Raw genomic sequence first — 19,012 nt, forward strand, 5'->3', positions numbered from 1 at the left:
CAGATAAACTTCTCTGGTTTTATTTCTAGTTCTCCAATTATGTTTTCATCTGTGTCTAATCTGTTGTAAAATACATCCACTGAGCTTTTTCATTAAATTATTGTTTTTATTTGTAAGAGTTTTGCCCGATGTGTTTTCATATGATCATATTTTAAACTTCTTTGCCTCATACATGTCGTTTTTATTCCTCAGTTAGCTGAGAAGGGCCTTATAATGTGTGCTCCCTTCCCTCTTTCACTGAGTACCCAGCTGTGCTTAGCTGTACAGACATGTGGGCTGGTTAACTGAAAATCTGAAGTCAACCTTACTAGCAAAATGGTACACAATAGGGAGTTGAGAAAATTTCCAACATTCTGCGTAAGAGACTACAATTTGTAACCCATTTCTGGAGAGGAGTTCTATTTTTTAACAAATAAAGATGGTGATTTTCTACATAATATACAAAATGCTAAGGGGAAACATTTATGTTTTCTAAATCAAAATATTATTTTTAATATAAACAAAGAGATTCCCAACAAATTTTAAAACTACCAAAGAAAGACAAACTCTGGATGACTTTGACAATAAATTTTATTTTGAAAGTTTTAATGTTACATTTATATTTTCAAGCTATCAAAAACAGTAGAAGATAATCTCTTTGGGAACACATAAACCATCTTAAAGTGAAAAGAAAAAAGTCAGAATTAAAAACCACAATATTTCTTTTTAAATTATGAGAATCTATTTGGACATCATAAATAAGTTTTAACCAGCAAGAAATTACTTTGTTAATATTGCCTGGTGAATTTTTGCAGTTTTGAGAAAAGACAGTCTTAACTCAGGAGTCTGGTGATCCAGCACAGCACTGCGTAATAGGGCTGGCAGAGACCCGACAACACCAGGAGTCTCAAAAGCAGGATGGCCAGTTCACTTAAGATTTCAGATAAATAATGATGTACTCATATTAAAAAAATGTTCACTGTTTATCTGAAATCAAAATTAACTAGGGGTCCTGTGTTTTTTTTTTTTAAATTTTGCAAATCAAAATTTCTGTAATATAACATAATTTAATATTTAAAATAAATATAAATTCACTCTAACATCATTACATTATCCTATCAACCGTGCTTCCTTTCCCACTTTTCCAAATTCATGCAAAAATAATTACTATATTTGATGGCTAAATAAATATATAAATAATAAATAGGTGAATAAGTTACACTGGAAAATAATTTACATGATCATGAAAATAAGTTAAAGTGCTTCCACCAGTCCTCAGCTCTCTGTGAGGGAGGATAGTGGCTGATGCTTTTCTCCAGTTTAGGATTAAAGAAGAAACCAAGGCTTAGTTGAGGGGGGATTCATGGATCCTGGGCAGCAGACTAGGGTTGCAAGATTTAGCAACAACAGCAAAATACAGGATTTCCAGCTAAATTTGAATTTACTGTAAACATGAATAATTCTTTTTTTTTTTTAAATATAAATGTGCCCTAGATACTGCGTGGGACAATGAAAAAGCTATTCATTATTTTACTGAAATTCAAATCTAACTGGGCATCCTGTATTTTATCTGACAACCCTACACCAGATCCACATAGAATATGAAGAACTGAAGTAGATTTGCTTGAAGTTTCATTGGCATCTTTACTGAGGAATTCTTAGAAACCATGGAGAACGCGTTGTTTGGTGCTTTTTTTTCCTTCATGGATTTTGCCCCTCAGCTCTGAAAATAAAAATTACAAATTAACAATGTTCTAATAAGGAGAAAATATGGTTCTTGAAAATATATTTGATAGAGAAATTAATACAGTCTTAGATATTCATGTGTTAGAAATGCTCTATATTCTTAACTCTAAATAAAGCAGATAAGTTATCATCCTAACCACGACACTTCTGAGAATGAAGGGAGCCATACTAAGGACTCAGGCACAGGGATAAACTCAGACTTCCCTGGACAAAATGAGGTGTGTGGTCTTCCCCGTCACGAGAACAATAAACTTATTTTTGCTATTTTTTTTTTTAATCAAAGAGGCAGATACCTAAACGAGGAGATTTTTAGCAGCAGCAGCAAATTTATAGGCTGATTTTTGAACTGTATGTCTCAGGATAGACAAAGAATCTAAATTTGAAAAAGTCAACTTACCTCTTCAAAAACGCCTGCACAATAATCTGCACCCACTTTGTATGGGGGTTCAGGCAGACCTCAGCTCCGTTGACGAGCTTTACACTGAAATGAGAGAGAGATGATTAAAACGGATATTTAGTAGGTTTCAGACTTCCCTTTGCCGTTCAAGTCATGGATCCTTAAGTATAGGCATAAAATCTCAGTTCAAAGCTATTTTAGTCATGGAAGGTACCGTATTTAAATGTCAGGCAGACAAAGAATTTTCCTTTGTGTTTTGCTCCCTACTGTAATCCTAGTACCTAGAACTTTGTCGGATACTTCCACCTTCCTCGACTCTAAGTTTGCTAAAGTAAAATATCCAATTCCTTTTGAAAGTACTTACATGATTTCTGAGTTTTCGCAGTGTGGCCCACTCTCAATCACTCTCATTTCTTTGATCAGTTTGGGATTGAAAGGTTTGGAGTGCGTGTTGATGCACTGGCACCGAAGCTCTGCAGTAATTCTTGATACAACTGCAGCTGTGAAAGAAATAAAGCCAATTAACGCCTGGTTGCATCTACTCCCTCTGCTCTACTATCTGCTCCCTCTTTAATTCCTATGCGATAATTTTGTACCTGTGTGTTTGGTAAACATCACATGTTTAGCAAACTCATTCTTGAAATTCAGGGTTAGATAGTCTCTTAGCCTCTGACCTCAATCTTTTCCTCTGTTTTAAAGACAGTCATGCCTGACAACATTGAATTACTTTCTACATAAAGACTTGGAGTTGTCTTCGTGGGATGTCGACATCCTCATGGTACTTTTTCTTCTACTTGGTGTTGCATAATCCTCTGTGATACCACAGTACTATTTATAGTATGCAAACTAAGATTCACTAACAAGGAAATTGCCCTCAGAAAGAATTAATAGAAATATATAAGTGATTTTCACAGAGATGTCTTATATTTAGCAAAATCCTTAATGCTTAAGAGAGAAGAAAAAAATACAGAAACTATATACCATAAACATTCTAAGCTGTATTTGTTGCATAGGAGGGACCCCAAGAAGGTCTGTAATCTGCCATCTTGTCTTTAAACCAAACAAGAACTGACAGTTGTTTGAAGCGGTCAATACAATAGTGCATGGAGTAAAGTTACCTGAGCTACCTTGCTCAATATCAACAGTCAATAAGATAATATGGGTAACTGTGGCCCCCAATAAGATATACTCTAAATTATAGGTTTATATGAAATATATGCATACCATAAAATATGAATTATAGGAATAGAGTGTCTATATTAATCAAACTTTATACTTTTCTAAATGTTGTATAGATATAGCCTAAAAAATTAAAACTTCAATTTAATATTAAATGACTGAAAAGATTATTTTCTTTTCCTGAAAAAAAGATGTTTGTTATCAAAGCCTTAAGGATAACCTTGCTATCTGAGGAGCGCATTTAGACACAAGGACACTGTGGATCAGAAAGATGTGCTTACCTTCACACAGAGCTGCAGAAAGCAGGAAGACGGCCAAGAGAGCCACAGCCAGCTTGGAAGTCATGTTCAGACGAGATGCTGTCTTTCTGGTGCTCTCTTACTGGCTCTTGTCGTAGACACTTGTGTCTCTGCTGTCCCTGGGGACTTGTGTCGCATGGAGAGCTCCTGTGGCTTTTTATATTATCGCAACCGTGGAGAATATGTGCACCCTCATTCTTGCATTATGTCAGAGGAAATTCCACAATATGCAATCAATCACCCGCCCTTCGAGAGCAGAGCTGAGTCATCAGACTCCTCTATTTGTCTCTTATCAAATATGCAGCATGATTAAAGCTTTATTTGATATTTTAAAAAAATTGATTTCATTTATTTTATTTAAAAACATGTATATTTTAAAACGTTGTTTAAAAATATTTTTTAAATATTCAAGCCTCTCAGTATGATAAATTATTACCAGTTGTATTCCTTTTTATTTGTAAGTAATTTTATCATAGCACTATCTGGCAGGGGTTAGAGTAAGGTCATTTATGATTATTCTTTTATGGCATAATTGTTTCATTAGGTAAATTATATGTGCTGTAATGATACAGAAGATATTCTGGCCAAGCGCTTTTATTAGTGATACAATTTATGACAAGTCCTTTTCTAAGCATTTTGGAGAGTTTTCAGGAGCTATTACTGCTCTCGAGGATAAAATTACAACTTGTCAAAAGATTTGGTGTTCTAGTGTATGTTTAACAGAATGAAAAGGCATGCCTGCTGTACAAAGAAAGAGCTCAGTCCACAAACAATTATAAAGTAACTTCTGAATAATGTGGGGGATCTAGAGATGGATAAGACTGAGTGATTTTCTTAAAGAGTTTGGTCTATCAGAAGAAGAAAGCAATATAAGGACTATACTACAGGTAGATGAGTGGTACCAAGATATTAATTCCCACAGGGGGTAAGAGGGCAGACTCTTACATAAGCAGTTCAAGCAGGATGCTGAAGTATGGGAGGACTTTAATAGAGGAAGATGGAGGGAAACAACACATTCCACATAGGGACAGCACATTCCAGTTCAAAGACACTCAACTGGTAAAAAAACAAGGTATACTTATGCTCCAGGACGTGGTTCCCTATGGCTGCTTGGTTGGGGTGGGAATGAGGTGGCATCTAACGAAAAGGCAGCAGTGTATCCTTAGTGGAAAGAGCATCTGGCTTCAAACTCTGGATCAGCAGCCTAATTTTTATGTGGCTTTTAAACATTCTGAATTCCACTTTCTATATCTAAAAAAAGTGCTTAACAAAACCTGCCTATCTCATAAGGTTAATACACATAAACTTTTTGGTTTAACTTTTAATCTGGTGAATTCTCATCTACCCCAAGAGCTATGGCTTGTATGTCTCTTGTTCTTTTCAGATGATTGACTTCCAAACTGCAAAGATATTCAGCCAAAAATTGTTTCCTAAAATCTCATTTGCCTTAGAGGCATTCTTGATGAAAGACTGGTTTCTGAAACACCAAGTTCAGCCAGATTTCGGCATGTAATAGGAGCAATATAATAAAATAGAAACATCCCTTTGAGTTATGGTTTGCTAAAATTAAAGCTCCAGATCAAAATCAGATGGTATTAGAATTCAAATTGAAAATCTGAAGTACGGAGAGCCTTCAAATCTATAGGCTTCCAGAAGACTTGTGGAAATAACTAATTTAAATGCTAATATAGGATTTAACTTAAACTGTTTGACCAAAAATGATTGAAAATTAGATGAAGAGCAATGATGTTTCAGAATGTGAACATTTGTGGTCTGAGGAGAAAACTTTCTTTGCTGAAAGATTTGAGTAGTGACCCCAGTTAACTTCTTAAACATCACTTCAATTTACTTACCAGGTTCACTGCGTGTGTGTGTGTAAATTTAATCCTCACAGCAATCAGAAAGTAATAATGTCCTCATTTTACGGATGAGGAAACGCAACAGCATTTCCAAGTTCATGTATCTAAGTAGTGGGGGATTGATGTTTCAAAAATTTAACTAGTTTTGGTCCTGGCCTACAAGCACATTCAAAAAGGGGTGTCAAAAGAACTTTTCTTCAGAACACTAGGACATAAGGCATCTTTTTATGACTCAGTAAAGTTTCTTACTCCATCTCTCTTGGGTCCTCAGAAATTAGTCTGGGTTTCCTTGGATAAGGAGCACTAGGAAGGACCTTATAATGGCAAAAGTCTATTCATCTCTGGGCAAGTACACAATTTATGAGGAATTCAGCTTGATTCAACATCTTTCTTCTTTCCCAGGAAGATTGATAAAGCAGTAAGCTGTTCCACACAAGTGTGTGTGGAGGAAGAACACCATGTTTGAGTGTTTTCCAAGGAGGTATTCATTTTGTGAGCAATCATGTTTCTTTCTTTTTCTCCATCCAACCAACCTAAGACTTGAAGGCAAAATAGTTCCTGAGTTACATCACGTTCTATAGCAAAGTAAATGTTCATTATGTATAATGCAGTTTCTATTGTTTTTAACTCTACTATTTCAGGAACTGGATTGTTCACTTATTCATTTAATGTATTTTGATTATCTGCTAGTGCCAGGTATTGTAGTAGATGTGAATACTATGTAAATAAGATATAGACTCTGACTTCAAGGAGTTTGCAGTCTAGTGCAGGATAGGGACAATTAGTGATACAAGCCAGCAAGATACAGTGACAGATGGTATAATACAGATCATTACAGGAAGCTCTGGGAGCATGTGAAGAGGACTTCTGATTAGTTTTGATAAATGGAGGTTTTCTGAAGAAACAACTTCTAAATATTGGCTTGATATTGGTGATGAGTAAGAGTAAGACCAGTGGAGTGGGGAGAAGGGGTGACTGCATTGCTAGCGGAGGGAAAAGCAAGTACAAAGAAATGAGATGTAAGAATATGGCCCATTTGGGTTCCTGACGTTGTTGAGCATGTATGGAAAACAATGTGTGGAATGAGGAGAGGAAAAATTGAGGGCCAGATAAGATCGAGGTAAGCAAAACCTCAGTTTTAAAGGAAATTTCCCAGTCTCTTTGCTTCAGTGATGTTGGTGTGTTCAGCAAAGATATTCTCATATGGACAGACTGCTGTGACTCGTTCAGTCCGTCATCATTAAAACCCAATCAAATGAGTGGCACTAAGAGTTCTGAGGAGTTCTCAGGGTTCTGGAGGTTTGCCAACACTCCTCTATTTCCCCTCAGGGTTGCTGTCGTATTTTTGCTGAGTCCCACTTGCATAGGCACCTCATTTCCCTCCCTCTTCCATTTCCTCACATCCCTCCTTTCCTCCTCTCTGGGTCTCAATTGCATCCTGACATTATCCTAGAGGTTGAGCTAATTAGCTTCACTTAGCCTAGGTGCTCTTTTTTTTTTCTTTTTTTTTAGAATAGTGCATTTATTTATAAGGCAAAATGTCATTCATTTCTCACAATGTAACCTCGATGCAGGCTGTCCTAGGATCCTCTCCATCAGAGGTGAAGATGGACATAGACAAAGCGACTGGAAGGGGCAGTAATTTTGGTCTTGTCCTCCTTCTGTAAAGGTTGCCTTTTGAGTCATTGCATAGTAAGTAGAAGGACTAAATGGGGTTAAGTGGGGGATAAAAAGGCTCTGGTCTGTTTGAGGACGTGTTGCTTTGAAATAGAGCAGAGTGGACTGAAAAGTGTAACTGAGGAGCAACGCTGCACATAAACACAAATGTTTAGTCACCCGCTAGAGATGAGTGCAGAGTTCATGGAACTGTCAACCATTGAGCTGTTTACCTGAGTTCCAACCAGCTCCTGAGACATGAGAAGCATTTACCGAACAGCAAAGAGCACCCAAAGACCTTCACTAAAGGCATGGCACCAAGTCGATCATCCAAGAAAGGGAAGAGCTCAAGCAAGAGCCAAGGCAAAGATAGACGTTTACGTTTTCCACATGTATGCGTAACTCTTCTTCCATCAAACTTCCCACGGGAGAATTGAGCTTCTTTATGGTAGCTTGAACCAATGAACACCCCCAACCCTGCACTTCAAATAGTTATTTTAGAATTAGAGCTTTTTTGTAAGCCCAAACACACTTATACTACATAACAAAGCAGAACGTGGTGAGGAAAATGTAGGCTTTGAAGTGAGATGAACTTGAGTTCTTGTCCCATGCTTATTAACCGAGAGACCTTGAACAAGCTGATGCTCTGCCGATGTTGCAACTGCTGCTGAGCCACCTTTTCCAGTCCCAGTAGTAAAGTCTCAACTCTCACCTGGATTTTTTTCTCACTTCGAGGAAATTAGTCTCATTTTAGCAATCCTCAAGATTAAGAGGATCATAGACAAAATGTTAAGCATATGTCAATGAGTTTAACTTACAGTGCTATTAATGCTAAGATCATTAACGTAAAATACCTGCCCCCTGAAATTTTCATCAATAAAACTCAGAGTTAGCTGAAAGATCTAAAGCATATTCTTACTTTTTTTTTTTTTTTGGTGAGGAAGATTGGCCCCAAGCTCACATCTGTTGCCAGTCTTCCTCTTTTTGCTTGAGGAAGGTTTGCCATGAGCTAACAATTGTGCCAATCTTCCTCTATTTTGTATGTGGGATGCTGCCACAGCAAGGCTTGATGAGTGATGTGTAGGTCTGCACCTGGGATCCGAACCCACGAACCCTGGGCTGCCGAAGTAGAGAGTGCAAACTTAACCACTATGCCACCAGGCAGCCCCCACATCTTCTTTTGATAGATAAAAAGACATTGATGTGAACTGTGTTGATATTATAACTCAATCTGCTCCAGTGCCTCAAGGGCGTTTCAGCTCCATTTTCAAATTCAAGTATCTCCAGTTAACAATTTGTAAAAATACTAAGCAGAGTTGGTCCATGCTGCTAAAAGTGTCCCACCTTTTAAAGAAAAGACAGTTTCCAGTCATAACAAGTTGGAGAATCAAACAGCTAAAGACATTGATTTTGAGCAATATCAAGTCAGAATAACTTAAATTTAAGGGTATTCATAGGTATTGGAATAAGACAAACCTGACCTCAAGCCTAGCCCCACCACTTAGCAGCCAAACAACCACGAGAAGCTGTTAAAATATCGTTGAGTCTCAGTTTCCTCATCTGTAAAATGAGAAAAGCACCAGTTCCAGAGGATCACGGTGAGAGTTAAATGAGAAATATATGGAAATTGCTAAAGGTGGTGCCTGGCACATAGGAGGTGCTCACTAAATGTCAGTGCTCCTCCCCTCTAGTCTGTCACTTAAGTCACAATTAACTTTGCCTTGAGTAAGAGAACCACATTTTTTTTAAAAGCTCACCAATCAAAAAGTAAAGATTTACTGACACAACAGATCTCTTAACGCTTACACCTAGCTTCTTTTCTTTTCTTTCCATTGTAGAACTTTCTTCTTTATGCCTAATAATTCAATTCATATTAATATATTAAAAGAAAGTACAGTTTGGGCCGGCCCCGTGGCCAAGCAGTTAAGTTCGTGTGCTCCACTTGGGCTGCCCAGGGTTTCACCGGTTCAGATCCTGGGAGCGGACATGGCACCGCTCATCAAGCCATGCTGAGGCGGCGTCCCACATGCCACAACTAGGAGGACCCACAACTAGACTATACAACCACATACTGGGGCATTTTTGGGAGAAGAAGAAGAAAAAAAGAAAAAGAAAAAGAAAAGATTGGCAAGAGATGTTAGCTCAGGTGCCAATCTTTAAAAAACAAAAAAGAAAGTACTGTTGATATACACAGAGAATTGAGGATCGTTTCCAATTCTATGTCCCGAATCAACGGAGATTCTGAGATGGAGATTGAAGGATGGCATTGGAGGAAGAGGCTGGTTGTGGAAACAGGCATTTATTATGGACTTGGGAAATCTAAGATCAGCTCATCTTCCATATGAAAAAAAAATTCAATGTCAATATTTACTTGTATTCATTTCTTTTCTTCATTAAATTTATAAAATAAAAGTTTTATGCACCAATTTTCTTTGTTAGATTTAACTAAAAACATTTGGTGATTGTTTACACCAATGTTTACGATAATGGAATGACAACCATTGTGTACTATTTGTCACTAGAATTTCTTTCATATGAAGTACAGATCATAGGAAATGAAATCACTTGGCAGAAAGGGAAGTTGCTCTATTAGAGGTTACTGGACTTGCGTGTGTGTTTAATTGTGTCTTGAGGTAAACAAAACCCACCCAAGGCATTGAGTTAAGTGACTGGGAAAAAGTGGTTTTAAAAGTGCTGATTCAAGGTGGTACAATTTTATAAGAATATTTTTCTTTTTTTCTTAAAAGTTCCTTTATTATTTTGATCTTTTGTTTTTATAGACACATGATATTTTAAAGAGCTGAGCTGAGATGAAACTCTTAGCATTTTGAAGAAAGTAATTTAAGCAGAAAAACAGGTTTTACGTTGTCATTCCTATATTTTGTTTCTCACAACACTCCTTAAAACTTTGATTGTTTTAAAGTTTTGGCATCAAAATATGAGCCTCACCTTAACTAGTTCTTCTCCCCACTTAGGCCTTGGGGATTGCGGAGTGTTTAAGACGCAATTTGGCTGGAATGCAAACTCTGCGTTGGTGGAGTCTGTTAAAGAGAGGAGTTCTCAGCCCATTTGTATGGTTGTTGGTTGATTTATGTCTCACTCACTTCACTGGAAATTCCACAGAGTCAGAGCCCACATCCACCTCATCCGCGCCTCGTGCCAGCTTCTAGCCTACACCGAACAGGTGCTCTATAAACATTTCTTGAATGAAAGTACAAATTCCCCAGTTCTCAGAGCTTTCCCCAGCAAGAGCAGTGTCAACAAAAGGAAGTGAAAATGTTTATCTTTGTCTATTTTTGTTCTCCCTCAGGGACAATTGTCTTATTTACGTGAACTCCGAAGAATCTAGTATGGAAACTACGGTTTTAGTTCATGCTCTCATTTAGTGGGGGATAGACAAAATAGTAACTAGTTCAGGGGCCAGCCCAGTGGCACAGTGGTTAAGTTCACATGTTCTGCTTCGGCGGCCCAGGGTTCCCTGGTTCGGATCCTGGGCGCAGACATGTCACCTCGTGGCAAGCCATGCTGTGGTAGGCGTCCCACAAATAAAGCAGAGGAATATGGGCACGGTTGTTAGCTCAGGACCAGGCTTCCTCAGCAAAAAGAGGAAGATTGGCCTCAGATGTTAGCTCAGGGCTAATCTTCCTCAAAAAAAAAAAAAAATTAACTAGTTCAATCAGGCAGCAATCTCCTCCTTTAGTGAATTAACCATCCAATCTCTTATGGTACCTCCCAGGCTGGGGTAAGATGCACAATATAGCGGGCAGTGGGAGGGATGGAGAGCAGCAGGCGGGGGTACCAGTGACTGACATCTGCTGACGGAGAAGGGCTCTTCTGCTCCCTCCTTCCCGTCACCTGTGTTTCAGACTGTGGAGAGTCAAGAAGACCACACAGACGGTATTTCCAGAGTGAACATGAATGGTGTCCCACAAACTTAGTCTAAGTAACCTTGAATGTGCTGAAATTAAAAACCGATTATCTTCCCTTCTAGGTATCACCTCAGTGGTTCTTAACCTTTATTATTTGAAGCACCAAATCCTTTGGAAATTTAATGAAAGTTCTAAGCCCTGGGCTTACCCCTAAATCCACCCAAGTGTAAATGTACAAAGTTGTGCATCAAGTTTCAGGAAGTTTACTGGCCTCCATTAAAAACTCTTAACGAATAGGATCAATAAAGAGTAAATTGGAGGGGCCGGCCCAGTGGGGTAGCGGTTAAGTTCACACGCTCCGCTTCGCCAGCCCAGGGTTTGCCAGTTCAGATCCCGGGTGTGGACCTACACATGGCTCATCAAGCCATGCTGTGGCGGCATCCCACAGACGAAATAGAGGAAGATTGGCACAGACGTTAGTTTAGGGCTGGTCTTCCTCAACGAAAAAATTAAAAAATAAAGAGTAAATTGGAGATATAACACTTGAGAATAATGAGTGAATCCCAAGTTTACTATCTTTAAGTCATGTCAGCTGAAAGAGTAATGATATTTTCCACCTGCTACCTGCTGTCTCTGGGTATGCCCAGGACAGAGACTTCAGAAAGAAATTCCTGGAGTTCTCAAAACAGAAGATGGAGACGTGTAAGGAGAAGAATGAGGAGGAGGAAGAGAATCTTCATATCAAATGAATTCAAGGTATGAATGACCTTCAGTTTTTTTTGTTGTTCACAGGAGTAAAATCCAAATTCATCCAAAAAAGATGAAAACTGAGTGTAACTTTCAACTAATGCAACCTTCTTAGCTAATCTGCTACAAGGCAGTGCCAGTGGCAAAAGTTTGCTGAGGGGGAGGGGGAAATTTTAGTCCTTTCAAAATTCTCTCAGCTGGTCAAATAGAGATACAATTCAAGAAAAAAAGTACATGGGCTAGCCTGGTGGTGTGGTGGTTGAGTTCACACACTCTGCTTCAGTGGCCTGGGGTTTGTGGGTTTGGATCCCAGGTGTGGAACTACATACCACTCATTAAGCCATGCTGTGGCCATGTCCCACATACAAAATAGAGAAAGACCGGCACAAATGTTAGCTCAGGGACTATCTTCCTCAAGCAAAAAGAGGAAGATTGGCAACAAAAGCAAACTCAGGGCCAATCTTCCTCACCAAAAAAAAAAAAAAGAAAAAAAGAAAAAAACTATGTGATATTTTCACATTAAAAAAACAAAATTAGAAAATAATTCAGATTGTATCTGGGTTTAGAGATGGGAGCCAGTCTCAGAATTTCCTAAATTTATGCAAAATAAGAATATAAAGATTTTTCATCCATCTCTGCTTAATCTGGTGCCTGATGTTATCTGATTTCCAGGTTTGGGCCCTTTTGTTTCTAGGTACTTTATTTTCCTATCTAGCATAATTTACTATTTGCCACATCTAGAGAGTTCTCCTTTTCAGCTGCATCACATTACTCATCAAAATTAAATTCTTTCCTGTGGTTCCTAAACCAGGAAGGAGGAAACCACCACCCGAAGAATCCAGTGGAGTTTTGAAACAAAGGAAAACTGTTCACTGCAAAACAGTTGGATGAGCTTTTCATGTACTTCCCTTTCCCCAGCTGCAGGTGGTGGACCTGAAAAACACCACTGGCACCATCTCTTACAAAGTTGGAGATAAAAACAAAACAGGCAAGAGAGAGGAGAAATAGATAAGAACTAACAGACTCAGCCAGAAAAGCAGGACCTCAACAGCACACAGTAAACAGAACCAGGGAGAAATGAAGCAGGTTTTGGAGAGCTAAGGCCAATGAGAAGAATTAAAGTGGCACATTTCTTTTCCGGACTTGACATACTTAGATTTTAGCCTAACTCAAGAATAATTGTACTAACAGGATCTTACTACCATGTTTTATTTGTTGTAGTATTCACATTAACCCTATATTTTAGTATTATTTATTCCCATTTAACAGATGGGGAAACAGACTCAGAGACGTTAAGTAAACTGCAGAGGGTCACCCAGCAACTAGGAGGCAGAGTTAGGATTTGAACCTGAACAAACAGAGTGCAAGGAGTCTATACTGCCTCAGGAAGTTTCTCTCATGTGTCTCTAAGACTCATAGACTTGGTTTTGAGCACATTTCCCTTTTTTCTCCCACTGTCTCCTGCCTGAGAGGATCCAAGGCTGGAGAAGAGCATCTTGATTCAGTGAAGAGAGACAACATCATCTAGTAGAAAAACTAGTTCCTCCTCCTGTTAAGAGCTCAGGTTTTTCATTTGTAAAATGAGGGAATTTGTCTACACAGTCCCTTCTGTCTGATGTATTATTCCAAGAAGCAGAGAAGATGCGTAACAGATGGAAAACTTCTTCTGGGAACCTTGACCACTCGTGCCAGGGGAGGATAATTGTCCAAACTTCAGATTCAGGAAAACTTCAACAGAATTTACATTTGCCCTTAAATGTAGCTAATTAAAAAGTGTCATTGCAAGGTTCTCATTAACTAAGAGGAGAAGGGCCTTAATTTTAAATGATTTGACAATGAAAGAGCCTAGAATTGGAGGTCATGAGGATGGTGTGAGTTCCCATCAGACTCCTAACCCCCATCCTCAGCCCCTAAGAATGAGAGGAAACGCTTCCTGTGCTCGTCTCTCTCCTGATACCGTTTCCTCTTACTTGGTTTCCCCATGACTCTTAGATAAGTTGCAACTCTTAAACCTTTATTGTGAAATAAGTAACGCGGTTAGAGTTGCAAAAACAATTTGAAAGAAAGAAAGAAAGAAATGTGATTTGCTGGAAAGCAAAAACATCAAATGTGATGGCTATCACTTGAAAGTACATTCAAAGAGACCACACTTGCCCATTATTCATCCATTCAACAGACAGGTACAGAGCACATTCTATATCTTAAGCACTTTTCTAGTTGCTTGGGAAATGCTAATGAATAACACAAACAGAAAAGGCTACCCTCGGAGAGTGTCTTAGGTGGATAAATGTTATGGGAAAAAAGTAGAGCAGGGCAGGGGGGTCGGGGGTCAGGTGGGTGAGGGCGCGAGCAGATTACAGCTTTGAGGAGTCAGAGAAAGCCTCCTTGAGAGACTGAGGTTGAGCTAAGAATTGAAGGGTATAGGAATTGGCTAAAAGTGGCTATGTGAGTGAATGTTCCAGGCAAAGGGACAACCAGAGGTAACAGCTGGAGTTGGGAGCATGGTTGTGTACTTCAGGAACAGTGAGGAGGCCGCTGGGGCTGGAGCAGAGGGGGAAAGAATGAGCAGGAAGGCAGGACTGAGAGTAGGGGGCCAGATCAGACAAGCCTTATAGGCCATTCCAAGGATTTTGGGTTTCCCTCTGAGTGGAGAGCCATTTCCGGGTCTGATCCTCTGGCTGCTAGGGGGAATAAAGAGTTTGTAGTGGGACAAAAGTAAATCAGGATGACCAGTTACAGGTTATTGTAAAAATCCAGGAGAGAGACGATAATTGTTTACTCCAGGCCAGGGTGGTAACAGCAGAGGTGGTAACTGGTAGTCAGATTCTGAATGTTTTAAAGACAGCACAAATTCCTTAGGGATTGAGTATGAGATGTGACAAAAAGAAAATTCATTTATGACGAAGGTCTTAAGTGTAAGTAATTGGAAGGATGGCATCTCCATCAACTTAGACACTCGAGAAAGTATCTAAACTAATATTGCTACATTGAGTGTGGGGCAATTCTTGCTTAATAGAGCTCTTCCAACCGTGTCCTGAGTGGAGCTCATCAAGTACACCCCAGGGTCACATGAAGTGGTGAGTGTGCCTGGTGGCGTAGAGAAGATCGAGGCAGGAAGGGAAGTGAGGGGGGAGGGGTAGTTTAATATTTACTGTGTTCTTGTCACTGTACTAGATTCTTTTTTAATATATAAAAATCATATATGTTTAAGGTGTAAAACCTGATGATTTGACATGCATAGACACAGTAAAACGCTTACTACAGTCAAGCTAATTAATATATCTCCTATCATTTTTTCGTGTGATGAGAGCACTTGAAATCTACACTCTTAGCAAATTCCCATATTCAATGCAGTATTATTACTATAGTCACCATGCTGTACGTTAGATTTCTAGACTTACTCCTCCTATATATAACTGCAACTTTGCACCCTTTGACCAACATCTGCCCATTTCCTCCACCTCTCCACCCCCGCTAACCATTGTTCTACTCTCTGCTTCTATGTATTCAACTTTTTAAAATTCCACATGTAAGTGAGATTATATAGGTTTTTTTCTTTTTGTGTCTGGCTTGTTTCACTTAGCTTAATATCCTCCAGGTTCACTCACGCTGTTGCAAATGGCAAGGTCTTCTCTTTCAAGGCTGAATGATATTCCATTATGCATATGGAATATATATATCACCATCTCTTTTTTTCTTCCAACTTTATTGAGATATAGTTGAAACATAACATTGTATAAGTTTAAGGTGTACAACTTGTTGACTTGATTCATTCATCCATCAACGGACACTTGGTTTGTATCCATATCTTGGCTATTGTGAACTATGCTACAATGAACGTGGAAGTGCAGAATCTCTTTAAGGTCCTGATTTCACTTCCCTTGGATGTATACCCAGAAGTGAGATTGCTGGATCACATGGTAGTTCTGTTCTTAGTTTTTTGAGGAAGCTCCATGCTGTTTTCTGTAGTGGCTGACCAATTTATATTCCCACCAGCAGTGTACAAGGATTCCCTTTTCTCCGTATCCTGGCAAACATACCTTATCTTTTATTGATAATTTTTTTCAGTAATAGCAATACAAACATACTAAGATGTGAGGTGATATTTTATTGTGGTTTTGATTTGTATTTCCCTGATGATTAGTGTTGTTGAACACCTTTTCATATACTTGTTGGCCATCTGTATATTTTCTTTGGAAAAATGCATATTCAAGTCTTTTGCCCAGTTTTTAATCAGGCAGGGGTTTTGGGGGGAGTTTTTGTTTTGTTTTGTTTTTGCTATTGAGTTGTATGAGTTCCTTATATATATTTGGATGTTAACCCCTTATCATTTATATGGCTTGAAAATATTTTCTCCCAATCTATAGGTTGCCTTTTCATTTTGTAGATGATTTCCTTTGCTGTGAAGAGGCATTTAGTTTAACGTAGTCCCACTTACTTGTTTTTTCTTTTGTTGCCTGTGCTTTTGGTGTCATATCCAAAAAGAATCATTGCCAAGACTGATGTCAAGGAGCTTTTTGGCTCTGCTTTCTTCTAGGAGTTTTGTGGTTTCAAGTCTTACATTTAAGTCTTTCATCCATTTTGAGTTGATTTTTGTGTATTGTGTAAGATAAGGATTTAGTTTCACTCATTTGCATGTGGATATCCAGTTTTCCCAACGTTATCTATTGAAAAGACTATTTTTTCCCCATTGTGTATTCTTGGTGTCTTTGTTGGAAAGTAGTTGACTGTATATGCTTGTGTTTATTTCTGGGCTCTCTATTTTATTTCATTCATATATGTGTCTATTTTTATGACATTATCATACTGTTTTGATTACTATGACTTTGTAATATAATTTGAAATCAGAAAGTGTGATGTGTCCAACTCTGTTCTTCTTTCTCGAGATTGCTGTGGCTATTCGGGGTCTTCTGTGGTTCCAAACAAATTTTAGAATTTTTTTTATACTTCTGTGAAAAATGCCATTGGAATTTTCATAGGGATTGCATTGAATCTGTATATAGTTTTGAGTGTACTAAGTTCTTTATAGAAGTTAATTCATTTTATTCTCACCACAAATTTATGTGTTTGCTGTGTTAAAAAAAAGAAACAACAAGACCAAAATGGAATCACTTGCCCCCAGGACAGCAAACCAAGACTTCATTGCAGTTTCAACCCCTTCCAGGAGTATGACCTTTAACCAGTCAGTCTGGAATTTCCTGATTAACCATGGTGAGGTAATTTGCAAGACAGACCCTCACCCTTCTCCCAAAGGAAGGTGACCTTACCTGAAATAATCCTTTCTTTTGTTTACGACTTCTTTGTCCCACTCCTCTTCTGCCTACAAAAGCTTTTCATTTTGCACAGCTCCTCAGAGTGCCCTTCTGTTTCATAGAGGAGATACTGCCCAATTCATGAATCGTTTAATAAAGCCAGTTAGATCTTCAAATTTACTCTGTTGAACTTTCTTTTCTAACAGGTACTATCATCTCCATTTTAAAAGTGAGGAAACTGAGGCTTCCGTAGCAAAAATTGTGTACATGCAGCTAACAAGCAGCTGGGCTCAAATCTGAATTCAAATCGGAACCCTGGTCTCTGACCCCAAAGCCTGGGCTCTTTGACCTCTGCAGAATTAAGGCCAGGGTGGGCATAGGTCCAGGAGCCCATAGCGAGTTTATATCACAGTGGCCTCAGTCCAGAAAACCTTAATTCAAAAGATCATTTTATGTTTAGAAATTAAGAGGTCTGAAAACATCAGGAAAAGCTTCTGATAGGTCTGAAGCTGCTTTCAAGAGTGAAATGTGCCCTATCACCACCCCCTCCATCAGATCTTTTCCATAACATCTGTGCTTTGTGAAGACTTTATCAAAGGGGTGTGGTAAGGGATGGGGGTATGTTTGTCCTGGGCCTTGAATTCATAAAAAGTCTTAAAGCTGAACTTTGATGTTATCACTGAATAAAGTCACACCCTCGGCCACAAAGATATATTGATAGGATTGAAAATGGAACATGTTTAATATTCAACTTTGACTTATTTATCCCATCTGGGACACCGAGGGTGAATGCATGAGGAAGTGCTTATATTTTTAATAACATGAATCTATTGCAATATATTTATGCAATCCTAAAAGTGTAATTTATTAAATATAGGCATTTCATTTATTTAAAGAAGTCTTATAATCTTGTTTTAACGTTCCTTCTCCTTTTTCTTCTTCCTCTTCCTCTTCTCTCCTTCCTCTTCTTCTTTATTCTTCCCTGCTTCTCTTCTTCAATATACTAGTATTCTAAAAAAAGAAAAAAAGAGAAAAAGTAGCTCAGGCTCACCTTTACCTTTCAGGGGCTTTCTGGAATAACCCATAGCACAGTAACGCCCTACCTACCTTCATAAATATGCCAAAGAGAGTGAAAAAGAAGTTCTGAAAAACTCAGATGTTTTATCTTTCCTATGGTAAATAAGCGTTCCAGATGTGGGTCTTGAACTATGCACGTACTCCATGCTGGGTGCCGTGGAATCCTGCAGCCTGGTAAGGTGATGAGTAGTAAGCTACTACGGGTGGTGCTTAATCATATCCAGGTGGCAATGCAGCAAGTTTTCTAAATGGAAAATGCTCACACAAGCATCCTGCTGTTGTACAGTATGTCCCAATACAAGCCCCACCTCGTGGCTAGAAAGCAGTAACACCACACTCCTGTCTAGGAAGGAAGAGCTGCTAAAAGGCTGGGCTGGGAGAGTTTCAGGAAATGCTGTCAGCATTTTAGGCAAGCACGTGGTCCTGTCTTCCTCAGATTTTCTCATTTTTCCAGAACTGTACCTGTCCACTTGCTCATTTCCTCTGTGTGTGTTTGTGTGTGTGTGTGTGTCTGTGTGTTCACTGTTGCATTTAAACATCTGAGCCTGTCATTTTCTACATCTACCTACATTCAGCAATCGGACAAGATTGTTGTGAGGATTAAATAATAATGTTTGTAAAGTGCTCAGTACAGTGATAAAGGATAGGATTCATTATTGTTACTATGAGGATTTCCTGGAATACTAGCCGTTTGTTGCTTCTCCATGAGTGACATGATCCCAAACCTCTCTAACATCATCTGGTAACACTGCTTCCCTCACGCCTAGATCCCTGCCAAATACACTCTGTTGCTACATAGATTTCTTCTATTATTTTAATTATTTTTTTAGAACTGTACGTCATTTCTTGTAGCAGGGAAATGTGTCCAGAAAATAAAACAAGTAGCTGCCAAGACAATCAAAAATTGGATCTCTGTTCCAACACATTCAAATTATCTACTTATCTCAACAAC

The 19,012-nt window shown here is 38.6% G+C and overlaps 1 protein-coding gene across 1 annotated transcript; it reads right to left on the reverse strand.

The window, feature by feature from the left end:
* Positions 1-552: 552 nt before the first annotated feature.
* On the reverse strand, positions 553-3,814 carry CXCL8 (C-X-C motif chemokine ligand 8). The gene is made up of 4 exons (XM_014847251.3): positions 3,583-3,814; positions 2,487-2,622; positions 2,123-2,206; positions 553-1,702 (listed from the first exon to the last, which is right to left on the reverse strand). The coding sequence occupies exons 1-4, from the start codon at positions 3,644-3,646 to the stop codon at positions 1,681-1,683; spliced, it is 306 nt and encodes a 101-aa protein (XP_014702737.1). The 5' UTR covers positions 3,647-3,814; the 3' UTR covers positions 553-1,680.
* Positions 3,815-19,012: the final 15,198 nt, after the last annotated feature.

The sequence above is a fragment of the Equus asinus genome, chromosome 3 (assembly GCF_041296235.1).
Source record: "Equus asinus isolate D_3611 breed Donkey chromosome 3, EquAss-T2T_v2, whole genome shotgun sequence".
NCBI classification, from domain to species: domain Eukaryota; kingdom Metazoa; phylum Chordata; class Mammalia; order Perissodactyla; family Equidae; genus Equus; species Equus asinus.